Source organism: Plecotus auritus (assembly GCF_963455305.1).
Source record: "Plecotus auritus genome assembly, chromosome: 5".
Taxonomy (NCBI): Eukaryota; Metazoa; Chordata; class Mammalia; order Chiroptera; family Vespertilionidae; genus Plecotus; species Plecotus auritus.
Window position 1 is genome coordinate 157097794 of NC_137776.1, and position 26401 is coordinate 157124194.

The 26401-nt window shown below is 48.8% G+C and overlaps 1 protein-coding gene across 8 annotated transcripts in view; it reads right to left on the reverse strand.

Annotated features, from left to right (window-relative positions):
* Positions 1-26401, reverse strand: part of PAX5 (paired box 5) — a gene marked incomplete at both ends in the record, with an annotated part of 152562 nt that overhangs the window by 112032 nt on the left and 14129 nt on the right. For 5 of the 8 annotated variants that reach the window (XM_080669471.1, XM_080669469.1, XM_080669468.1 and 2 more), the window contains 3 exons: positions 10423-10551; positions 14297-14361; positions 21784-21981. In XM_080669471.1, the coding sequence (XP_080525597.1) occupies positions 10423-10551; positions 14297-14361; positions 21784-21981 (392 nt within the window). The remainder of the gene's footprint in view (positions 1-10422; positions 10552-14296; positions 14362-21783; positions 21982-26401) is intronic. The other 3 variants (XM_080669472.1, XM_080669470.1, XM_080669473.1) reach the window with 2 other exon arrangements.

Consider the following 26401-nt stretch of genomic DNA (forward strand, 5'->3'; position numbering starts at 1 on the left):
GAGAGAGTGCTTGGCCACGGATGGAGAAAACTGAACAGATTCCCAAGATATTTAGGGCAGAGATGCAGTGCTCTTAAGCAAGCACCTGCCAAAAAGCCTTTTTTGCGGCCACAGGCAGAGACACAAACTTTCTGAGCTATGAGGATGGCAGAATGCCTGCTTCTCACTAACTTAAATTCCAGGGGAAAATAATAAATAGCAACCCCTCCCTCTCCCACAGCACCAGAAAAGACTTCAACGCATTCCCCAACCTGCTATTTTATACAAAAGTCTGTACGGCAGATGTTACTATAATCCCAACAGATGGGAAGTGAGCTGCCCAAGGTCACACAGCTGAGAGAGCAAGACCCTGAGATGAACTCCAACCCCAGGGCTCTGTCAGCACACCACAAATGTCAGAGCCCAAAGACGCTTAAAGTCATCTGTTCAAATCTCCACACTTTAACGTGAGGAAAACAAGACAGAGAGGAATGACTTACCCAAGGTCACGCAGCAAGTAAAGGCTTAGAACAGAACCAAGGGCTTGACTCCCAGGACATCTGCACCACGGAGGTGAGGAAGGACTGGATTGATCGCCAGTGTCGATGGTCCCGCCTCCCTCTACCTTGACTAAAGGCTGGCGGAGATGTGACTCTGGCACATGGTCAGCCTCTCTGGCCCTGCCTTCCCCCCACCCTTACCCAGTTACAAGCATACCACAAATGGCCAGTACACTGCCCTGTTACCCCTCTTGTCCCTAACCCTGAATGGCAACTAAGCTGTCTTGGGTCAATGGTGCCACCTGGTGGCTGGTGCTGGGAATTGTCTGACCCCTTTGTCACTTCTCATCCTCTTTTGTAGTCTCTCTAACCTAGTCTAGCTTCTCTAGCCACGCCTTTCTCTCTGTTTCCTCTCCTAGCTCAGTTTATTTCACTACAAGCAAACCCCTTCTCACACATATTTTCTCTAGCACCTTTTATTCTCCCTCTCTCAATGCTTCTCAAATTACCTTAAGACATTCTCTTTTTCTCCCTCACCTCCATTGTAGTCCATTAGACCTAGGAAGGACCAATGCAAATGATAAACTTGTACCAATGAAAATGAAAACTGAACATTTCAAAGTGAAATTACACAAACACACACACATACATGAGTGACCAACCACCGGCATTCCAGAAAAACCCAGAAACCCCTATTGAATCAGAACAAAAATCTCTCCTTTCCCAACTGCCTTTCAGACCTGCTTTTCCTCAAATGCCAGGAGTCGAGATAAATACCAAACCCACTTCTTTATTTCATTTTATTTTGTTTCATTCCTAATCAGTATCATTTGCTGATTTCCCCCGCCCCGCCCCCCCACCACCAAAATGAAGCCCAGGGTGGGGTCTCAGGGGTCTGCGGACTAATGCAGAGCTAAGCTGAGAAGGGAAGACATGGTTGGGTCCCAAACACCCACTCCCCAGGCTCTGCAGGTGCTGCTATTGGCCCCCGAAGGAAGTCCACTGGAGGGAGATGAAACCTCAAACCCAACAGATAAGCCACTGGAACTGAAAGGAACCGCAGTAGCTGTGCCTTTCTTGTGTAAGCGCAAGCTCAGGAGGGAGAGGATTAGGAAGCACTGCAGCCCCAGCTGGGCAGCTCAGCTGGTTAGAGCATCATCCCAATACACCACGGTTGTGGGTTCGATCCCCCGTCAGGGCACATACAAGAATCAACCAATGAATGCATAAATAAACAGAACAGCAAATCAATGTTTCTCTCTCTCTTCCTCTCTCTTTAAAATCAACAAAAACAAACAAAGAAACAAAAAAAATGCCATTGTTTAACAGAAGAAGAGGAGGAGGGGAAGGAGGAGGAAGAGGAGGAGAAGAAGGAGGGGGAGTAGGGGGAGGGGGAGGGGGAGGGAGAGAAATGAAGAAGCACTTCATACCCCAGTCTGCTAGAAGACAAGCCAGAGTGTTTTGTTACTCCCTCTCTTTCCCGCGCCCCCCCCCCCCCTTACCCCTGCCCCAGCTCAAAAACCAGTCATGGCTCTTACTGCCTTCAGGAGCTAAGAACAGGACAAAATGATGATACCTTTTAAAAAACTAAAACCACTTAGCTTCTGTTCCTATCAGAGTTTGCAAGCAAACGGAAGCAGAGATTCTCAAGGTCTAATCCAGGGACCCCTATGGGGGTCCCCAAGAGCCTTTTAAGGGGCCTGTGAGGTCAAAACTTTTTTCATTGTAACACCAAGATGATATTGGATTTCTTCACTCTCCCTCTCTCATAAGTACACAGTGGAGTTTCCCAGAGGCTCCAGGGTGCGTGATGTTACAACACATCAGATGCAGAAGACATGAGAATCCAGCTGTCTTCTGTTAAGTCAGACACTAAGGAGATTTGCAAAGTCATAAAGCAATACCACTCTTTTTTGGTTTGGAAAATAGAGTTTTCTCTTATTTCAAAAATATTATTTATATTTCTTGTTTATTACTGTTATTTTTAATGTTAATAAATAAAGGTTTAACTTTTGTCCATTTTAATTAACCCACATATACTAAAAAGGTTCTTGCATGTTTTCTTCAATCATTTTTAATAGTTTTAATGGGTCCCATTACAAAAAATTTGAGAACCACTGACCTAAAATACAGCCAAAGGACTTGACATGGGACCAGGAGAAGTTCAGAATCTTGGTACCAAAAAGAGCCTCAGGAGTTTATTAATCCTGCATTATAGATGAGAAGACTGAGGCCCAGAAAGAGGAAGGGGTTTCCCTACGGTCACCAGCAAGTCAGCCAGAGTCAGGGTGGAACCCAGAGCCCCTGGCGCCCCCTCCCAGGCTCCTTCCCCTGCCTCACAAGTCTCTAGTACCTTGGGAGTGCTGCAGAGTCCCTGAGCCACAGACTCTGCGGCCGAGGGCTAAACCATATTCCAAAGACAGAGAGAAAGCCTGGGGGACCCTCTGCCTCACAAGGCAGCAGGGCCTATGGCAGCCTTGGGCAAACTACAGCCCACGGGCTGGATCCGGCTGTTCTATCCAGTTCTCTTGCTCTCCCCTCCGCTCCTTTACTTTGAATTTATATTAGTTCACACAAACACTCCATCCATGCTTTTGTTCTGGCCCTCTGGTCCAGTTTAAGAACCCATTGTGGCCCTCGAGTCAAAAAGTTTGCCCACCCCTGGGGGTGTGAAGAAAGCCACTCCATTCCAAGGGCTGGCTCACTGCAAGGAGACTCTATCCCCTCTGGGCCCAGAACTGAATCTCTGAGCTGAGATCCTCACATTGTGCCCCCTGCCCTTCACACCCCCTGGGGCTCTCCAGACACCAGTGCACAGTCCCATGGGAAAAGGGGTTTGTGGGGGGAGGGGAGGAGGGGCCTTCGGCAATGCAGGTGGGCAAAGAGGTGGGGGTTGGGGTGGAGAGGGTGTTCAGTGGCTTTGGCTCTCATGCAGGCTCCCACTCAGTGAATCAAAGTGAAACTCAGAGACCCAGGGGCTGGGAGGAACCGAAACCTGACCACCACCCAAGGGACAGGCCCTTGGCACTAGGGAGAGGCCCAAGGAGCCCCTCCAATTGACCACCTGGCCTCGGGTCCCCTGCTTTACCAAGGAAGCTTCTGAAGCCTGTCTGCCTGGGGCTCAGCTGAGGGGCCAGTGACTGCAAGGCTGGAGGGAGTGGCCAGCCGGGCATGGAGATGGAAACCCGGTCCTTGTCATCTCTGTCACTAACTACCCCCTGCCCTCCCTGAGCAAGCCTGCGCCCACTGTGCCTGGACTAGTCTGGAGGGTGTGGACTGAATGACCTCAAGCTCACTGTTCTTCTGGGCAGTCAAGAGGAGTGCCTCCTTCTCCCTGCCCTACTGCCTCTCCTACTCCACCCACCTCTGGCCTGAGAGCTGGACTGCCCTCTTCCCTGACCACACACACACACACACACACACACACACACACACACACAGAGCTTCATCAGGTCAGGGCCCTGCCTCCACAGGCTTCAACTGCCACAGGCTGGACTCGATGAAACATGTTCTGCGTCCACACTAAGACTCAGAAACTCAACGCCGTCTGGTAGAGCAAAACAGAGCACCAACGTTGTGAGCAGGGTGCGTAGGGAGCAGCCAAGCACAGCCCAGCAGCCCCAGCCAATTGTGGCCACGTAAGGAAGCCCACCAAGTGTTGCTAGATCTGATGGGCTTTTTCCCAAGAAAAGCCGGACATCCCTATGTGAAATCTTCTGGTTTTTAAATGCTGGTTTTTCAAGTCACTTTAAATACAGGGCAAGCCAAGGAAAGCATGACTGTCAGGCTGCAATTGCCACCTGGGTTCTAAGTGATGCCCTCCCAGCAAGCAGCTTGGTCCTGATCCTTGTACCTGCATACAGGTCCATGGACCTGCATGGCCAGCCTGGGGGCACATCCAGGGGACACCTAATGGAGGACCAAGGGGTGAGTGGGAGGTGCCAGGAGACAGGAAAGCTCAGAGACTGCACAGGGACAGAAAGTACAGACGGGCTGAGGAGGAGGAATGGGAGGGAGGCCGGGGTGGGAAGGTCAGGACTCTTTGTCAAGAGTTGAAGTTAACCCTGGGGGATTAGTGGGTCAGCTGCCACCCTCCCCCCAGGGTCTGGTCAGGGTAGGGCCAGGCTAAGGGTCCCTGGTAGCTTTCAACAAGGGACACAAGATGGACTTAGGAGAATGAAAGAAACGAGGGGAGAGAAAAAAGTGAGATCTGTCCCATCAAATGCAGCAGGAGACCAAGGATGTTCTGAGGAGTCCACTGTCTCCCTCTGGTTTTTCTGGGTTTTTATTATGTGACCTGGTTACTGCCCCTTTCTCTTCACCAAGCCTGTTTTCCCACCTGGATAATGAATGACTGGGTGACATGTCCTAGATGCTCTCCAAGACCCTTCTGGCTCTGACAGGGGGAGTCCAGAGGTCCAAGCTGGTGACCTCAACTCCCAGATGCTCAGCCCTCCCAGGCCAGGCGCTCTGCCTTCTGCCCTCCGTCCTGGAGGCCTCCCCTGCCCTGTGTACCCAGGGCCTTCTTCATAGGAAACTGGGGCTTTATCCTTCAATTCTTCCGTCAAGGGGGCTGGGAAACCAAGAAAGCCAGAGTGGCCCTTGGTTTTGCGGCTGACACCTGGGGGCACTGTTGTTCAGCCTTGATGCCCATAGCAGGAGACTGTCACAAACAGGAAGTCGGGGCTGGGCAGATCAGCCAGTTTCAGCTGCCAAATAGAACCCTGGCTGGAGCCTGCTTGCCCTCAGCCTGGGACTAGCCTCACAGCCTGGAGCCCCAGTCTCTTTCCGTGGCCATTTATTAAGTGCTTACCACCTACCACCAGGCCCTGGGGCTAAACCCTTCCTGGGTGGGACTTTATGTTATCCTCACAGGAACCTATAAAATTGGTGCCACCTCTGTTTTCCACAAGACAAAAGGGAGGCTCAGGGAGATTAAGTAACATGCCAAAGGTTTCATCACAGAAAGTCCTCAAACCAGTTCATCAATGGCCTGTGAGCCCGTGCCTTGTCTCAGTACCTCAACACCTTGCTTTGGGCTCTCCAGAAAGCAGAGGTCTGTGGAATCCTGCTGCCACAAGGGCTGCTTACAGTTCCTGACGCAGACTCGGGTAGCAGGAGGGAAAGACAAGTAGGCAGAGCCCCTTCCAGGCACAGGGCGGTTAAGAAGCACGCACTGCCCAGAACGCACCGCCCTCAGAAGTCACGGAGTCCCACCCAGAATGCCTCCCGGGGCTCTCCTGCCCCTGCGCACACCTCCAGTGATGGGAGCTTCCCCACACCCGCTTCCCTCCGGGAAACCGAGAAGGGTCTCTGCACCGTCTGCTCCCGCCTTCTGCCTTCTGCCCAGAGCCCAGAGCAGCAGACAAGGTCTGAGTGTCCAGCAAACAAAGAGCGCCCTAAGAGAGGAAGGCCGGGGCCTGCCCACGGTCAGGAGGGCCCTGGACCCTGACTGGTCTGTGAGCTTCTGAAACCACTTCCCTCCCCACGACAGCTCCATGAAGGTCTGCAGGGCAGGGCTGAGGTGGGCTCCCAGCCTGGAAGAAGGGAGGTGGTGAGAGAGCAAGAGTGAATACAAAGAGAAAGAGATAGTGAGTGTGTGTGTGTGTGTGTGTGTGTGTGTGTGTGTGTGTGTGTGTGTGAGAGAGAGAGAGAGAGAGAGAGAGAGAACACTAGACCAGAAGACAGAAGCAGACACAGAAGAAGTCTCAATACACAAGACATAAACAGAGTCAGATAAGACTGGAGGAGGTGCACCCCCAAACAAAAGACATGAGAAGACAGACAGCCCCACAAAGAGGGATGCACGGTCATGACAGGAGCCCCTGTTAAATGCCCCCAAACCTCCCCATGAGGGTCTCACAGGACTTGGCTTCGCTTGTAAAGGACAGGCCACTCTGGGTTTTGGCTGCCCTTCCCGTGCCTCGTCAGGCAGAGGGCAGCCCAGGGCCCGGAAGGCGGGAAATGCCACCTGCCACGCACCCTCCACTGCCTAACAAGAAGCTCCTGGTCCCGGAGCCCACACTGCTGCTGGATCGGCGGCTTTCTGAGCTAGTGAAAGGGATTCGCACTCCGCTGACCTCGGTGTGTCCGAGGCCTTTCAAACTCTGGGGAGCTGAGGGGAGGGGAGGTCGAGGGGACCTGAATGGGGGCCCCCGGAGACAGGCAGAAGGAGGCCCTACCAGAGATCAAAGGCCCAGGAAGAAACAGAGGGTCTGGGGCTGCCCTTTCACCCATGGCTGCTCTGCCAAGTCCAGCCCCACCACCTCCTCCTCAGGGCCTTCCGGGGAGGGAGGCACCGCCTCAGGCTCTGTTCCCCTAGCCCAGCTGGATTCCTGAGGCCCACCCCACAGCCCTCTCCACGAAAGCTCTCAGTTCAGCCCAACTAAGAGACTGAAACTGTCCTTGCACTGAGCCATTCTCTGCCTCCCTGTGGCTGCCTTTAACCCTCTACAGCAGGGGTCCTCAAACTTTTTAAACAGGGGGCCAGTTCACTGTCCCTCAGACCGTTGGAGGGCCAGACTATAGTTTAAAAAAAAAACTATGAACAAATTCCTATGCGCACTGCGGGCCCAGGACGAGTCGGCTGCTAAGCAGGACAGGCAGCGGCACCCGGCGGGCCGGATAAATGTCCTTGGTGGGCCGCATGTGGCCCGCGGGCCGTAGTTTGAGGACCCCTGCTCTACAGACCTGTGACTGGTCCACTGCACCCAGGAGCATCTACGATGTGTAGTCAAGCCATGTTGTCCAATACAGTAGCCACCAGCTACAGGTAGCTATTGAGCATTTAATATGTGGCTAGTGCAACTGGGAAACTAAATTTCCAGTTTTATTGGACTTCAATTAATTTAAATTTAACAACAGAAGCAGTGGAAAATATTTTCTCAGTAATGTGCCATTTCCTCTAAAGAGCGTTTCCAGATCCTTTTGGTCAAAATTGGCCCCTCCCCACCTTGCTCTCCTGTTGTCATCTCCCTGCCCGCCCCCCACCCCCCGCCCCAGGCACATTACTCACACACTGAGGGGGTTTTGGATTTGCCAGTCTTTTGCACCAGCCTGCGAGCTCTAGAGCACAGGCCCTCTGTGAATGGACTCTATTACCATCCACCCATGCCCTGCGGCCTGGGCAGAAGAGTGGCACCAGGAAATGCCCACAGGGCAACACCCAAGTCCAAGTTGGAGATGCCTGCAAACCAGAGCTGAACAAGTGACTCCACCTTGCAGAGCCCCAGGCACCTCCTCTGAGAAATGGGGGTGAGGACATTCAGTAGTCTTCCTCTTGCTCCCTAATGCCTCTTTTGCCCCATGGCCCTTCCCCCAGGCTGCTGAGGTCTCCTGAGAAAAATGGTGCTATGGTCTGCTGTCCCAATGGGCCAGCCCTCCAGTGCACCTGGCAATTCCCCCGTGCTTCCCCAGTGGCTGGTTCTTACTTTCTCACCACACTCTGACCATGCCCTTCTGCTGGAAACTCCTCCTCACACCCTCCCCAGGCTGCTCCACCCCCAAAGCACCCCTCTGGAGGGTGGAGGGGCAGCAGGTGGCCAGACAATACCTGGGGCTCAGGCCTCAATGGCTCTCCAGCTCCTCCTGACCCCCGAGGGCATGCCAGCCGTGTGGCTTTGCCAACTTCAAGGAACTCCCTGGGCCTCAGTTTCCTCCCCTTATATAAAATGTGGCTGGCAATCTCTGCTTCTTCAATTCTCCCTGAAATCAATGCAAGGATCCAGGAGAGGCAGAATGAATTGGGGAAAGAGCAGTAGGGAGCACTAGGCAGTACTCCTTCCAGACAGCTTGCTGATGTGAGCAAGGGCACTTCTGCCCCACCTCTCTGCTCAACCATAAACACTTTCCCTGATGCAGGGCAGGGGTAGTGGGCCTGCTTGCCGGTCGGCTTTCCTATAAGCTTCCAAGACCATCATATCATTCTCCCTCAGCCCCAGAGCACTGACTGAGTCACCTCCCAAGTCTTCCTGGGCATCAGGGCTCAATCATAAATTTCAAAACTGGGAGGAGCTCAAAGATCATCCAATCCTGCACCCGATTCCTAATACTATGGTTCGGCAGCCCAGTGAGTGGCCACCTAGTCTCTACTTACATAATTCTAGTGACAAGGAGCTCACTGCCTCCCAAGGCAGCCCCTTCCTGCCCTAGACCATTCTTATATTTACAAAGTTCTTTTTTATACTGAGCTGAAATCTCTGCATCTGCCACACGCTAGCCTTTGAGGCCACACAGCAAAGTCTCATTGCTCTTGCCTTCCATGTTAGCCCTCCAAATTTTGAAGGAAACAATCCAATTCAGCTCATTCTTCTCTTCTTTGCGCCAAAACATCCCTAGAGCTTTGAGGAGTTCTCTGGATCCCCCTCCATCCAGGTTACACCCCTCTGGACATCCTAATTTGTCACTATCCCCATTAAAGGCCAATATCCCAAATGGTCACAGTCCTTAAGAATGATGTGACCAGCACAGAGCAGTCTACACTAACAACACCCAAATGCTGGCCATTCTACACCCTTTAAAGCAGTTTTCAAGGCTAAACAGTGACCTCTGAGCAGAGACTAGAATCTAGCACAACTCTCCACACACACAATAAGACAATCCCCCCAAATCAGGACCTGTCTGTTTGATGGTAAACATCAAACTAGATTTTTTTTTCTTCCTCCAAAAATCTCTGCCTGGATCCCTCAGCCTCTGAGAGAGCTGCACCCAGCTGGCCCATCCACCTCGATCAAACACAGCCCGGCGCCAGCTTGGGCACATCTGCTCCGAGTCCAGGTGACAGTAGGAGAGAAGATGACCCCATAAACCAACAGAGATGGTAGGCCCACTGCCTCCTGCAATAACACAGCACAGCCACCCACTGAGTTAAAGACATTGGCTCTGAGCGACAGGAGCAGGAAAGAGGGGAGGCAGCTTCCCAAAGCCGTGAATCATCCCCAGGCACCCCCGCAGCTCCAAACCACAGCCACAGACTCAGCTCCTGTGATGCCTGGAACACGCAGACCACAGGCCAATCCACTGCCGGGCCGACTCAATTTTCTAGTTACAGATCTTAAGTACTTAGGCATGTGCTCGCCAGAACATACATCCCTCGCAGGGAGCTGCGAACGGGAATTGTGCGAGGAACAGAATAATTGAATCAAGATTTCTGTCACGCTGGTCCCAGGTCCTAGACCAAGGCCCATTTTTTTGTTTGTTTGTTTTTTTCCTTTCCTGACTAAGGTTTTACAGACTCCCAGAGGGTCGTTTTTCCTCTCAAACCCATTATTGTCAGCGGTGCTGGCAGCCCATCCAGGGAAAAGGAGAGCCGGGTTAAGGCAGGCCATTGTCCAGGACGGGGCAGCTCTAAAGCCCAGCTGGTAGCACTGAGGGGCTGAGACAAACCAGCGGGAAGATGGTCATCTTTACATCCCCAGGAAGCCCCTGCACGCCTGCCTCCCAGGCCCCGGGCAGAGATGAGATGATTATGAACTTCCTCAGCCCCCACCATCACCACCCCTGGAGAGAGGTGTGCACAGCCCACCCCTGGCCCACCCCTGGCCCCTATGTGTGGCCCCTCTCACTGCAGGAGCCCCTCCCTCTCCTCCAGGGCTCCCTCACAAAGGGGACACCGTGTTGTGCTCAGACCCTCCACACCCTGCTTCATAGGTGGACATGCAAGGTCTTCCTAAAGGCTCAAAGCTCAGCTCACAGGGCTCTGCCAAACACGCCTTTCTCCACTCAAGGGGTAAAGATGGGGGGAGGCCAGCGAGAAATCCACAGCCCGCCTGACCCTCCCCGTGTCTCCATGTCCAGGGAAGGGCCTGGGCCTGGGTGGGGGGCTCGGGTGCTCTGCAGGTAAGGGGGTGCTCAGCAGGCATCTTTGCTTCCACCTCAGGACTGAGTGCCCTGGAACAGATCCCGCCGGGCCCATCCCAGACAGGGCTGTGCCCGCATCTCTTACCTTCATCTCTCTTACGCTTGTTGGTGTCAGCGCTGGGGGACGTGATGCCCAGGATGCCGCTGATGGAGTACGAAGAGCCAGCGGAGTCCGTGCTCACCGAGGACACCTGCGTCACGGAGCCCGTGGACACTGTGCAGAGGGAGAGGGGCGGTCAGGGCCCGGCAGGAGAGGGAGCAGAGGCAGAGGGCGGAAACAAAGGCACTCAGCCTACACAGGGGCTGGATGTGACTGCTGAGCAAGCGTGTGGAAGTGCAGGGACAGGGAAGAGGGTGTGTGCTGGGGCAGTGGCCACACCTGGGTGAGGAGGGCGCCCCTCGGGCCATCCGCCCAGGTTCTCTACTGCTGGGGAGGATGACAGGGGAGGATGAGCAGTGAAGAGGACTGACAGTGTAGAGAGGAACAAGGGGCAGTGTAAGAAGGGCACTGGCTCAAATCCCAGCCTGTCCGAGGATACAGGAAGCAGGGAGATGGAGAAGAGAAAGAGGGGAGCTGGGGCCTACCACCAGCCAGTGCTCAAAAGACCTAGACTCACTCATTAGGCAGGTTCGCTCCCTGTTTACATACCCACCCATCCATGTGGACCAAATTCCTGCACCCTCGCACACATAGCCAACAAAATCCCAAACAGCAGACTGTCCCTTCTTTTTACAGTTCCTCGCTGTCTTTTTTCCTTCTAGTTTACATAGATTTTAATATGAACCACATAATACTGATATAGTCATATATGTAACATATAGTTATGTTGATATATATCAATAATAACAATAACTAACATTTTCTGATAACTTACTCTTATGCCAGGCGTTGAGGCATTATCTCATTTAATTCTGCAAACAATCTTATAAGCTAGCTCATGTTATTATCCCACTGAAAAGGTCAAGGAACAAAGGCTCAGAGAAAGTAAGTGACCTGCCCAAGGTCACAGAGCTAACAAGAGGCAGAGTGGTGACTGGAACCCAGAAACTAGAAGAACCCCTATAGTAATCTGTTCTTCACTAATTAGTAATGAAAACCAATAAGAGGCTTCACACAATGCAGTGTTCTTCATTTGATGCCTGCTATTATTTATCCCCATTTAACAAATGAGGAAACTGAGGCTTCACAAAGGTGAAGTGATTGGCTCCAAGCCAGCCAGTAAGCAGTAGCACCAGGGCTCAGCCATGGGTCTACTGTCTGCAAGTCTACACATCCCCTGCCCGGAAATGTAGGCAGAGGCCAGTGACTTGTGACTGAAACCAGATCTCTGAGTTCTTAAGGATAAGAATGGGGGAGGGGAGGTTTTTGTGCAAGGTTCACATGAACTCCGGGCCTCAGAGTCCATGGGAGAGGCCGGCCAGTCAGTCGTCAGGGTTCCCCTCAAGCTGTACAGCTGAATTTCCACTTCTGGGCCCGTGGGAATTCTTTCTTGGTTCATTAAAACCTACAAACCAATCTCAGATACATTTCCTTGGGCTATAACTAGCTGGAGGCAGGTAGAGCCGCCTTTGACCGGGATGTGCCTAGGAAATTACTAGAAACGGTGGTGATTGCGTGAGAAGCTGTTGGTTGCTTTCCTTGGAGCAGGGCCAGCCCTTGCTCCTACAGACCTAAAGGGAACGGCGCCTTTCTTCTCACATCTGAGTTTGATTTTAGCTCTTCCTTAGGAGACACAGAAGTAGAAATCGTTAACTTCTCTTTTCTTTCAACAGAAGAAGCTACTCAAAATAGATTTATGCAAATCTCACAACCTTTTCTGTATTAAGGTGCAAAGAACAGAGGAAGAAGGAAGATCACAAGTCATCGGTACTTTAAACAACAACAACCACAGATAACCAAGGCTCACCATGTTGCTAACAGAGCCAACGAGATTAGTTCTGATATTTTGTGATTTACACTAAACTCAAAAGGCCCATGTTCCAATTCTTGCTCCACACTTACTGGCATTGGGACCTTGGGCTAGTTATTTAATCTCTCTAAGCCTCCCTTTCCTCACCCCTCACTAAGCTTGTAAACTATAAGGGGCTGCACACATATAAGATAATGGTTTTCATAAAAATTTCAGACACAAAACAAAGCATTCTGCTACCTACAAGAAGTATTCCTCTAACACAACTGAAAGAATACTACCAGTTACTCTCGGTGTGATAGTCATTGCTAAGTGACCTGAAATAATTAAAAAGCTGTCCACATGAAATCTCAGCCACACACACATCCCCGCGAGCCTTCTTCAACCCTCTAGGCCCCAGCTCAACAGCGCCTTGAACTTTCTTCTTGAGCTTCATCTCAGTGTTCTGCAAACTTCTCTTTGTTACATTGCCCCCTTAGACTGAAGAGCCCTTGCAATTGGGAAGTTTGTCCTGCCTCCGAATTAAAATATGCATCTCCAACGCCAAGGTCTGCATAGCAGGGTCTTAGCAAACACTTTTTGAATTGATTATAAAACGAAGAATGATTTCATAGCAGGGAAGAGTTCTGTCTTACCGTTATCCAAAGAGGCAACCATGGAGGATCAGAGACCTCAGAGAGCACCGGGGTTGTGCCCCTACGTTCACAAATGGGGAAACTGAGGCTCTGAACGGTGAAGGGACTTACACAGTTTACTAGGGGAGTCTCTGCCTGTCCCCCATCACCACAGGGAGTTCAAGTTTTCCATTGAAAGAATGAAAAGGTGTGGAAACGGTACAGAATCTGAGGCATGATTACGTGGAATCGACAAGGACTGTGACAACCAGAACTGTCAGAATGGTTGCCTACTTTCTTACAGTAGAATAACCTGCCCCCAGCTGACCAGGGGGTCTCCTTTATCCCAAGTGGAGAAATAATATGCCTTAAATAGACGCATGTCCTTTTGTCTCACAGTCATTGCAGAGAAGGGAAGGGCAAGGGAAACTTCTGAGCTCTTGAGTGTAGTTGACTCTTGAACAGCACAGGTTTGAAGTGTGCAGGCCCACTGAAACGTGGATTTTTTTTTTCTTAAATACACAGGCAGGCCTCTGTATCCCTTAGTTTCGCGTCCGCAGATTCTACCAACTAACCTCAGATCAAAAATACTATTTTTGATCCGCAATTGGGAGTTTGCAGATGCAGAGGGCCTCCTATATGCATTGTTCTGTGCCATTTTGTAGAAGGGGCATGAGCATCATAGACTTTGGTATCCGTGGAGGGTCCTGGAACCAATCCACTGCAGATATGGAGGGACAGTCAAGTTTGGGGGCAGTCCAAAGTTACACTCAGATGTTTGACTGTGTGAGAGGGAGGGGGTGGGGGTGTGCCTCCTCTAACCCTCATGTTGTTCAAAGGTCAACTGGTAGGAAAGATGACTCCCCTTCTTACAAGTCATGGTCCCTCTCCAACTTCACCCGTGAGTGTCAGAAACTCCACTGGCAGCCTTTGGCAGCTCAGAGTACATGAGATCGAAGCAAGGGAGAGAGAGAAAGTTTGAGAAGTTTTGCCACATCTTCACTCAAGACTGCAAGTGCACAAAGAATTGTAGAAGGGCTGGTTGATAGAGGAAAAAAACACATTCAAAACTACTTACTGACTAATGATGCAGAAAATGTTATGAATAAGTACCCCTTTCTTGATTTATTACTTTAATTATCTGACATTCTATAGACCCCCATTAGTGGATTTTTTTTTTTTTTGGCTTAGATTTCAATTTTCTGTCTCATGCTGAAAGCTATTTATCATAATAATCAGTAAAATTCAAAACCTTTTAGCAGTATTTATAAAATTCATTTACCGGGTTCAGCCCTTGGAGAATGACAAAGAAAGCGCATTAGTACGTGTGCCGAAGTGTTTTATGCAGAATTATCTGTCCATAAGAATGATTAAAAGTTCTTTAGAATATTTGGAACCCATTCGATTTTTTTAAAAATTTTTTTGAAGTTCTTACCAATGCTGTGACTGGAAGCTGGGACCGGCTGGTTGGGTGGCTGTTGTACTTTCGTCCGGATGATCCTGTGGGCAGTGGGAAAAAATGAATGGCTATTTACCATCTGAGAAGAGAGATCTCAACTAGCTATGGACGGACAACCAGAAAACCCACATCAAGCTGGGGCACAGGTCTAGCTGTGGCAGAGGGGAGGGGAGATTATGAACCCAGGTCAGGAGTTAGGGGCTTGGAAAAATGATGGACGAGTCCCAACTCAGCCCCTGCTTCCCTGGGTGTCTTTGAGTAACTTGCACCCTTCTCTGGGCCTCAAGTGCCTCTTGTATAGAAAAGGATGATGTGTTCATATTGGGAAGACATCCCTTTCTCAGAAGCACCTCTGGCTCCATAAATTCACTGAGTGACATTAGGGAGTTTCTTCCCTTCACTGGACCTCCCCGCCCCCCGCTATGGAATGAAGGGACTGGCCAAGGGACCTCTCTGTCCCCTGAAAGCCCTCAAGCTCCTGATTCTCCCTTGGATAGCCACGGGAGGAGTAACCTCCCCCGATATCACAAGGGGATGCATGAATTGCTCTGAAACAAGAAAGGGTTAAAGTGCTGCCAAGAGAGGCTTAGTTTGGCTTTGCTAAGAAAAGTCTACAAAAACTTCATGGAAAAGCTTCATAGGGCTGGGACCAAGGCTGGTCTGGCTTGTCTTTCCAGGGACCTTGCTTTAGTTCTAATAGGAACCTGCTAGTGACCCTGGGCAAATCCGTTCCATTGAGGGCCTCAATTCAGTGACAGTTAGAATAGGGCACTCTTTGCTAACTTGAAGTAATTAAATCCTTCTCTCCCCCCTACCCCCCCCCCCCCCGTCTCTCTTATGGAAATGCCCAGTGTATAAAAGGGATAATAGCAGTGCCACCTGGCAGCTCTGAGGTCCTTCAGCAGAACCTTCTCCATGAAACCCTACACCCCATATGTCAACCAGGGCCAAGCCAAAAGTCCCTTTGAGGTCTGCAAAGTTCCTTCTCTGGCATTTGGGACAGGGTGGGCGATAATAAAATGTTCAGCTTCTTTGGGAAAGTTCTATTCTAACCTCCAATTATTCTCTTTTAAAAGAACACTTATTAGAGTTTTCTCTCATCATAAAAGGACTTTGTGCTCATTGTAGACTATTTGGCCAACAGCTTTAAAGGAGACATCTAAAACCACTTTTGGAAAAGAACAAAGAGCACCACCTCCACTGAGTGCACCCCCTCTCTTGTGCAGTTGACTCTTGAACAACATGGGTTTGAACTGCATGTGTCCACTTACACATAATTTTTTTCAATAAATATAGTTGACCCTCAGTATCCCCAGGTTTCACATTCACAGATTCAACCAACTGCAAATCAAAAACAGTACTTCCTTTTTAATTTTTTTATTGTTGACAGTATTATAGATCCCCCCCGTTTTCCTCCCTTCCCCCCAAAACAGTATTTTTAACCTGAGGTTGAGAATCCACAGGTGTAGAGTGCCAACCATGTGCATTGTTCTACACCGTTTTATATAAGGGACTTGAGCTTTCAGGATGTTGGTATCCACAGAGGTCCTGGGACCAATCTCCAGTGGATACCGAGGGACAACCCTAGTTAAGTTTTTAGGGAGTCAAAAGTTATATGGGATTTTAGACTGCTCAGGGGTCATCGCCCATAATTCCTGCATTGCTAAGGGTCAGGTGCCTCCACATAACCTCATCGGGCTGTTGCCCTTTGTGATTTCACAGCTCAGCACTGGGAACCAAGGGCACGCAGCATCCTGGGCTAGGAGCCTGGACAGAACGTTTCTGTTCACACCACAGCCCAGCCACAGGCCCTCTGGAGCCCAAGCCACGTGAGCCTCCATAGCCTTTGCTTTCTTTTTGACGAGTCAGCATGAGTATTGCCTCAAATACATTCTGAGTGTTTGTTTTGTTTTCTCTCACATTTAAATCACTTATTTTCACTAAGCAAACATGGAGCATATTGACAAAGACCTGGGAGTCAGGTGGTCTTTTTGATTCCTCAGCATTAAGCGAGCATCTGATCTAATCTTTTTGTTTTTGTCTGTCACCTTTTCTGTGTGTGTGTGTGTGTGTGTGTGTGTGTGTGTGTGTGTAAAGAGATATAGCTATGTGAACATATAAATATACCAGACGTAAATATGGTTTTTCTATATACAAATATATGGTGAAATATTCCGTAACTATTTCCCATTGAAGTCCTAACTCTTCAAAGCATTGTCTGGCCATTAAATTCGTACAGAGGCAAAGCAAAGAAAATTATGTTTTTCTTATATTTCTTTTAAAATATGTATAAATCATTGGTAAATCATTATCAGTTGCGATAAATCATTGAGAAGCAGCTGCATCATAGTGATTAAATATTCAGGTTCCAGAACCAGACTGGAGTTTGAATCTCAGTCTTGCCATTTGCCAGCTACATGACTTTGGGAAAATTACTTAACCTCTCTATACCTCAGTTTCTTCATCTATAAAATGGGACCAAGATTCATTCCTATTTCATAAGGTTATTATGAGGATTAAGTTAATAATTAAATACTTAGAGCAGAGGTTTCTGCATAGTAAGTGTTCAGTAAATGCTAAGGGTTATTATCAACGTTATCTTCATAAAGATTAATGACCAGCTCCAACCTTAAAAGGTTCATATTTTCCACAAATACCTTAAAAACTCATGGGCTCCCCTTGGGAGCTGGGTGGAGAAAGTGGCCATCCCACACCCAATTTTAAGGCTGCAATAGGGCTGTCTTTTATGGGTGAGACCCAAACTGTAGGGAACCCCCCCAAGGCTGTCCCCAGGGAGAGAAATTTTGCCCATCTGCTTGTAGCAGCTGCCAAGGAAAGAACAAAGAGCACCATCTCCACTGAGAAGAAATAACAATGGAAGAACAAGACTAATGGAATCATAGCAATTCTAAAAAATATAACAAGCAACCGCAAGACTTATCACAATAAGAGCCACACTCAGGCCTTTTCTAAATAAGAGACAGTGAGGGCTAATTGGCAGCTCACACTGGAAGGCACAGCCTTTACTTGCTGAGCATGAGCCTGATCCTGAGTGCCATGTGAACATCCGAGATGGTCCAACAGAGAAGGGAGGTCGGCCATCAGCTAGTTTCTATGAGTGAGGGGGAAACTAAATTCCAGAGTGCTTGAGTGACTTGCCCAGAATCACACAGCAAGTCAGTCAGCTCCCATGCCTGCACACTTTTTTTTTTTTTAGTTACATTCAAAGGAAGTGGTTCTTCTGCAAAATACTTGCTGTATGAGGCATAAAACCTATCTGGAGTCAAAATCCATTTAGAATCTGAGGATTAAAAGCCCGAGGAACTTTAGATATTACAGGCATTTGTAAGGATACCATTTCAACATCACCCCCACTCTTTCGAAAGGCTAGGTCTTTTCACCACCACTCGCATACACAATGACATTGAAAGAGAAAGTCATGAAGCCTTTAAAAATGAAATGGGGAGAGATGACTGAAGAAATATCCACGTCTACAGAACTGATCCAGGGTCCATTGCACCAAGTTGGGAGAGGGCCCACAGGTGACACTCAAGCCTGTGACTGATGTGGAGGAGAAAGAGGGATTGGGTACCCCTGGCCCGGTGGCTCAGCTGGTTGGAGCGTCAGCCTGTACACCAAAAGGTTGCGTGTTTAATTCCCAGTCGGGGTGCATACATAGGCCACCTATCAATGTTTCTCTCTCTCTCTTCCCCACTTCCTCACTCTCTGAAAACCAATAAAAACATATTCTCAGGTGAGGATTTAAAAAAAAAAAAAAAGAAAGAAAGAAAGAAAGAGGAAGTGGGTAAGCAGTCTCAAAGGCTTGCTTCCCAAGTTAGGATTAAGAGCAGACTTTACAAACTGTCATCCTCAGGCCACACCCATCACTGGACAATTTGTGTTTGGCTTACACAATATATTTATTTGCATTTGCATTAGTTGTAAGTAAGGAGCTCTTACATAAATAATGGACTTCTAGCTTCTTTTGGAAAAAAAAAATAGAACACCTGGCAATGCTCATCCCACATTCTCACAAAGCTACGACCAGTTGGTGCTCATGGAGCTGCCCCTCTAAACTGGGAATGCCACTCCCGGTTCCTCACCACTTGGCCCTGATCGAGAGCCACGGGACTGATATGGAAGAAGGAAGCCTCCATTTCTCCCAACGTGTGGGCCAGCTCTGGGACAGTGACCTCCACCTGACACTCAGGCTGGAGTCTAAGACTCCATCGTGCAGGCTGCGCAGCAGCCCAGCATGTATTCGTCCTGAAGAAGCCACATCGACATGATGGTTTGCGTCCCAGGAAATCTCCCACAAGCCACGCAGAACCAGTGCAGTGCTGTTTATCCCCATGCCAGTCACGGTTTCCCAGGCTGGTCCCCGAGAAGACAGAGGGAAAGCACACACTTCTAGGGGTAAAGATGACCCTGTGGCCACCAGAACAGCTACAAATCCAGCCACCACTCCCTCCCTGACGGAAGTTTGGGAATCATGAGAAGTTGCCTCCAAGGGAGGCAGGGGCTGGGAGAGGACACTGTGCACCCTTTTACACAATGACATTTGCAAGACCGTCATTTCGAAGCTGCATGCATTGGAGTGCAGTGGGAGCTTTGCTTTCATATAGCAAACTATGCCGGGATGGCTCAGGCTTTCCTGGGGGAGGGGGAGCAGCATGCAGCAACATGAGACTGCCCCACCCTTAGTTTGTTTGCATTGCAGGGTCACTTGTTAGAGACACCAAAGAGCTCTCACTGAAGAATGTGGTGAGGAGCCCCCATGGAGGAGCACAGGAGAAGGCCATGGACCACAGAGGAAGCCTGCAGACAGGCGGCAGCACCTGCAGGCTGCCAGGCTCAGAAATGCAGAGGGAATGACTGTCCTACTCCTTGCCTCTCTTCTCAGGGATCCTCAGTTCTGTCATTGGCCGAGTCCTACAGGGCAGTGGTGGAAAGAGCCCAACCATCCTCTTACCATCAGGGGACCCAGACCCTACTCCCTTCTCTATCTCAAAATCATTGTTCCTCTGCACTCCCCATCTGGGCCCCGGTTTCTAGGATAGAGTTAGCTTTGGGGACCTGTAGGAGACCATAAAGCACCTTAGAGGCACAGCCAGCGGGGGTCACCGGTGTGGATTAGGACACCCAGGAGGCCCCTGAGGCTAGCCATGGCCCCAGCAATCAGCAGTCAGAGCCCCACCCCCAACTCCGGCACAGCAGAGCTGTAGGCCCAAAGCACCCGCTGATCTACAATTCCCCTCGACACTCATTCAAGTACCCCCTATTACCTTCCTCCACATCTGTGATCACGGTTTTCTATTTCGTACGTTTCTTTCAAATAACTCACTTTTTTACTTTAATAGGCAACCTTCGTTCTTTACTGTAAGTGGGGCGGGGAGAGTTCATGAAGTTCACACTCACTGGTTTGGAGCACTAGTTACCTATTTCTAAAATACATTCAAACAAATTCATCACAAAACCATTTTCATCCTTGTGTTCCAGAGGATAGAAGCTGGAGCCCTAAATAAGTTACTTTTTTCATGGAAATTAGTTACCACCGTTTAAAAATAGAGATTTCGTGTATACAAGTACACCAGTACATACACACACGCACACACAGAGTCCCAGTTTCCAGCTTCTCTTAAAGAATGGAAAAAGCCTGGCAAACACTGGGCTCATGTTCTGCTGAGAAGCAATTGCCCCTTCTATAGGGCTTGTCCTGTCTAGTTTGCCACAGACCCAACCTTTCCCTATCGTCTTGTGCCTGCCCTGCTTCATCCGTTACATTATCTGTCTGGCCCACTTAGGTGTTAGAGTTTGGGACGCTCACAAGCAACCTGAAGTTATTTTTTTGATCTGCCACTTCCAGGTATAACCTACACTGGGAAATCTGTGGGCCCCAAAGCCTGACCCCGGGTTTGGCGGCGGCCCCTCTGCAGAGCAAGCTGACTGCTCCTTCATTGCTCTATGCAGCATGTGCCCCACTCCACGTTAGGGCTTTGGGAGACCTGGAAAAAACATCATGTTGCTTGTGTCATGGAAATCCTGCAGTAAGCCAAAAGCAGGGGACGCACAAAGCACATTGGAGCCCCTCATAATCCAGAAAAAGAACAGGCGTTATTCCTCCCGAGCCCACCACAATAGTTGGCATCTTGTGCGTAATTCGGGCTGTCCAGACTTCTGCGTGCATGCCAGAACCCCCAGCCTGGACGAGGAGCCCCTCTGGGACAGAGACTAAGAGACTAATCCCTCTCTCTCTTCTCAGCACCTTGCACGAGGTCAGGCCCAAGGTAAAGGTTTACTGAGAAAAGAAAAACAGGCTAATGGTTTATGAAATAACAGGACTCAAAACATTAGCACATATTCACACATCACACTGAGTCACTGTGGAAGGAATGACTGTCGGGACCTGAGGGAATCTCAGAGACATTCTAGTATGACCACTCTTTCCGGTGGGTGTGAGGAGTTCCTTAGCCCAGACAGGCTCTACACTGACAAGAGTACGGTATGACCTTGAAAAAATGGGAACTGCTCAAGTTTTCAGTCTGCTGGTTTCTCTTTTCTTTGTGGAGTTTATAGAACAGTCATTTCTGTTCATCTTGCTACCTCATCCCTGACTCTGTGGGTTTAAGTGGAGTTGAGACTGCACCATTCATAGTGGAAAGTCTGCTTTCAGGAATTTGTTTTTAAAGCTCTGAGAGCTCTGTTGGATGTATCCTGGATTAGACTGGAGAGGAGAAGGAGCCCTGGTGGCTTCTAGGAAGATCCCAAGCCTGGCACTCACGGTATTTCTCTGGTTCTTTGTGTCCATGGGTAAGATTTGGGGCTGACAGGGAGAGGGCAACTCCCTAAGTCCACAGCATCTTAGCATCCCGAACATTTCTCTTGGAGATCACAGACCCACCAAGACCCTGGGCTCATTGACAGGAGGGGCTCTCTGTCAAGGTCACACTTTGTGTTTGTGGCAGACCTGAGACAAGGAACTAAATCTCCCAACCCCAAGTCAGGGCTCTGTTCCCCACACTCAATGGCTCTACCTCTGCCCCAGCTGAAGGCAGGGCTTTTCTTCCTGGGATGGTCTGAAATGGGCCAGTGCTAAGACCTGGAGCCTGGGCTTGTGAAGAAGTGACATTTGAAGGCCTAATCAGGACAATGCACTGTTAAGGGCTCCACACACAGAATGGGGTATAGAGAGGAATGCAACTCACTCTAGAGTCAGAAGACTCTCAAGCAGCTGAGGTGTTGGCATGGCCTCCTCTCCCTGGGGCTAGAACTCCTGTCCACTTTGGAGAGAAGAGAAGGGCAATAGAGAGACCCATCTGGCCCCATAAGCAGTCCTCCTGTCCAATGTCCCCTAAGGGGCCTTGGTGAACGGGGAGACCAGATCTTCTGAAAAGGCACCCACAGAGCCTCTAGGATCCCCCATTCCACCCAGATCCCTAGCCCCACAGGCAGCAGCCTCTCACCTGTTGATGGAACTGACGCTGGGCACCGTGTCATTATCACACACTCGTTCCGCCAGCAGCCGGTCCCTGATCTCCCAGGCAAACATGGTGGGATTTTGGCGTTTATACTCGGCAATTTTTTCCACCACTTTGGGCGTGGCAACCTTTGGTTTGGATCCTCCAATTACCCCAGGCTTGATGCTCCCCGTCTCATAATACCTAGGACCAAGGAGAAAGGAGCTTAGCCATGAGGAACCAGCAAAATGGATTTTGACAACAAAATAATAGGCTACTCTGTCCAGGAAACATACAGATCTGCCGCTGTCCAATCAAGTAGCCACTAGCCATTTGTGGCTTCTGAATATTTAAAATGTGGCTCATTTGAACTGGTACATACTGTAAGCTTAACTCACACCAGATTTTCAAAACTTAGTACCAAAAGAATTTAAAATATCTCATTAATAATTTTTATATTGGCTATATTTTGAAATAATATTTTATATATATAATTGAAATTCACTGTACCTAGGGATTTTTTTTCTTTTTTAAGGTGTTATAAGAAAATTTTAAATTTCATACGTGACTCACATTATATTTCTGTTGGTCAGGATACTATGCATTCATTTATTCCTTTATATTGATCTACCATTTTACAGTTTACAGAGCTCTTTCAAGTCAGTTTTCCCATTGGATCCCCACAACAGTTCTAAAGCACATAAGTGTTTTGAATGAGTGAATGAATACATGAATGAGTCCCCATCTACAGGTCTAAAACAGAGATCCAGAGAGGTTAAACGGCTTGCTCAAGGTCACACAAGACCCACTGGCCAAACCAGGATCGTGGCCCAGCCTCCTGAGCTACAATTTCCCCAGAAAGTTGGCTTGTACCTTTAATTTGCCAGCTCTCTCATCCCCTAGCAGATTCATCTGCCTTCCGTAAAACTGTCCCCTAAAACACAACTTATTTTTCCATAAGAAACAATCAAACAATAACCCTGGTGTAAACTTAAAGGGAGTGATGGATTCCAGAAGTCACTGAAACTGTAAGTCAAAACCCAAGCAATCAAAAAACCAGCCAGGAGTCACGGCAGCTCTTCCAGGGACCTCCTTGAGGTAAATGGCTGTTGCTAAGGGCATTTCCATGCTATCAGCTCGTCCTCGTTAATGCAAATAGGATGTCAGGGTTTTACAGTAAAACCGAGACCAGGGAGAAGAGTGCCATGAAAGATCATTTCAGAGGAAAAATGACTTGATTCCTTTTCTGAATCTGAGCTTCGCTGGATGTCTCTCTCAGCATTTACAGAGGAATTCTTGACTTCCTCTTGCAAAGGAGATTACCTTGCAGTTGAAATTTCTTTTGAAACAGAAAGACATTTTAGAAATGACTGGTAACTTTCAAATCTAACAACAGTTTATAATTGGTAAAGGAAAGAGGTGATCCGCTCATGGGATGGGTAGGAAATCTATTCTGGGTCGCAACCTTTCTTGTGACATTTAAAGAGAGGTTGAAATTCTCAGCCTGGGTAAGTCTGGTTAGGGTCAGGTCAGTGAATATTCTAGAAACAGATCAGATAATTTGGGAGCAGTGATGTGGAAGTGGAAATTCTATTTTTCTCTGAAAAGAGTGTGTCATGTACAAATTTGGACCATAAGGCAAAACTCAGCCTATCCTCCCTCATTTTGAAATTGCTAAAAAATTGTTATTAGTCACAAACATGTTTTTAGAAATAGTGAAGAAAATACTTTTTTGCTGGAAGTCTAGAGAGGTGCCTAAATCAAGGCACAAGGCAATTTCTGCAGCCTCCAATTATCCTTTCAATTTTACAATAGAAACTCATGTGTTGATATCAACACAATAACTTATTATTTAGACACAGTGCTCTAAGGTTTACAGAGCTCTTCCTTGAATGATCTTGATCCTCACACCAATCCTAAGAGGCCAGTAGGGACTTATAGAAAGCAAACCAATGATCAGAAGACTAAGTGACTTATCCAATTTCCTTCTGGAAGTTAGGGGCAGCCCCACCTTTTAAACCTGACTTTGAATCTGGAGTTCCTCCCATTAGAGCAAACTGCAGCTTTGGTTGTGAACATTTAAATAACAGTGATAGTAATAATAATCCCTTGCCATTGCAGAAAGCTTCACTGTTTACCAGGAATTTTAACGCGCATTTTTTTTTTCTTTCATTCACTCAGTCCCTCAATAGTTACCCTCGTGGGGCAAAAATTACAGACCCACGGACAACCCTGTGCTGGGTACTCAACATATGTTAGTTAAATGGAGCTGCAGTATTCAGGCAGCAACTCTGAAAAGGTGGCAGGATGAAGCTCCCCTCACCCTCAGCACTGTCCTGTTTGCATGGCTGGGGTGGCAGAGCTCAGGCGCTCCGCCCATCCCACCTGAGCCGTGCCAACCATAGGAGGCTATGCTCTTGACATGAGAAGTCCCTGTCTTCCTTTTGACTGACACATAAGCCAGACACTTAGGAGGCAAACCTGACTCTCCAGGAAACCCGAACTGGCAACTGTGTCAAGTGAGGATTCAGACTAAATACTGCCCTTTCATCTCAGCAAAACAGTCCCTCCGCTACATGCAACAGATGAGCAGCGCCAACAGCACACAGCAACCAGCAGCAAGGAACATTAGTTTGGGAGCAAAGGGGTGCAGATGCTAGTCAGCGGCTCTGACACTAACTTGCTGTGTGACCTTGACCAACTCACTTAGACTCTCTGGGCCTCAGTCATCCCATTTGTATAATAAGGGGAGGATGTTTGCCCTGCTTGCCTTGCAGGGCTGTTGTGAAGACAGAAATGCAGAATGGTTAAGAAAAAACTTTGCAAAGCATAAAGAGCACGTGCTGCGGATTAAAATCCTTTGAGTGTTTATTCCTATGTAACATACCACCCAATTCCAAATGACCTGAACCTCCCAGGCAGGCTCTAGTGAAAGAAGACAACAGCCCGGCTTTCGGGGTGGATTTAAATGGGCCTCGCATGCCATCAGGCTGTGCCTCTCAAGCCCGTCTGGAGCTGGAGCTCTGTGGACTGAATGCCCACACTCCTGGCAGACCGCCACCTTCCCGAGATGACGGGGGTCTCTGCCAGCCCCAGGGACTCTGCCTGTCTTGCCAGGCAGCCTCCGAAAACCACGGCCACCACACACCACACGCTCTTTACAATCTGTCACCCGGTATGCCGCCCATCAAATTCTTTAGTGACCAAAAATAAATAAATAAATCAGTGGATGGAACAGCCCTCGTTCAGAAATTCCCAGTCACACTGTTTTAGGGCTGAACTTGTTTCTTAAAAGGCAGTTCTAATTAGAGTGACATTTTGTCCACTGTGGTTCTTAGTTATGAAAATAATGAGCTATGAAATTCCAATTTATTGTTGACAACTTAAACGGCCAGGCACCAGAGCGGCGCATAACTTCCGAGTGCCACTCTACCTAGTGACAAATCTATTCTGGGTCGCGAAAGGCTGCCAGCTGAGCCTGGGAAGGTCCCTGTCCCCTTCAGTCTCGAGGGGAGATCTGGAGGGCTCCCGGGCACCGGAATATGAGGACCCGGCATCAAGATGTCCCCTCTGAGAAGGGCTCAGCATCTTGCCCTGAGAAGATTTCAAATCGCAAGCAAAATGTCGGCTCAGAAAAGATGTCTCAGCAAAAAAACAAAGGAAGGGCCTTCTCTCTCTCTCTCCCCTTCGTACAATGAAGAGGCTTCCCAAGAAGATAGCTAAGATCCATTGGGCACTCGGAGTCTAATGCTGAAATAGTCTAAAATATTTCCTGTCTTTCTCCTATTTTTGTCTTCATTTCTCTTTCTGTTTCTCTTTTTTAAATCATTCTCTTTTCGCTTTGTTTTGGGTTGTGTTTTGTTTTTCTCTTTCTCTTTTCTCTACCTCCTCTCCTCTATTTTCTTCTACTCTCACTCTCAACCTCTATTCAGGAAAACCACCTTCTAATAAGAACACCCGTGGTCGATGTCCTGCCTTCCTCCTTGAACTCTGCCTGGTGCTCGTTTGCTACCGAGTGCTAAACATCAGCAATGCCCGCAGCCTCCATGGCTGAGGTGACCCAAGATGGGAAGGCGAATGAGGAATAAACCCAGGGATCAAGGTCCCTAAAGGGGCTTCCTTTCAGACCTCTGGCCTAAAACTTCCTCTTGGTGTCCAGCAAGGCCCCCCCAAGGTTAGCAACTGTCCTTCCCCTTTCATTTGAAACCATTTTTTAAATTCCAGCAGATGGAAGGGAAAGGGCAAGCAAAAAGTCACAATGTCACTGACATACTTCAAAATATTTATTTCCTATCCAGACATCTGTTCTCAAACCATAATGCAAGCTACAGGACAAAGGTTGTTCTCTGACCCGTGGAGAGAAATCCTGAGAGAGCACTGAACAGCTATAACTGGAGACTGCTCCTAGTTGTCAGGGCAAACCTTTAACAACTTCTCGTGGCTGGCAACAAACCTGTGGCTTTGGTTTGGGGGTATGGCGAAATGCCCATGATCTGGGAATCCTTATGCTCTCTTCCCAGCCTGGGTACTGACTGGCTGGCTAGATCTGAGCCAGTCACTTTGCTAGATCTGAGCCAGTCACTTTCCTCATCTCAAAACTGCTTCCCTGGATGGTGCTGAGTCT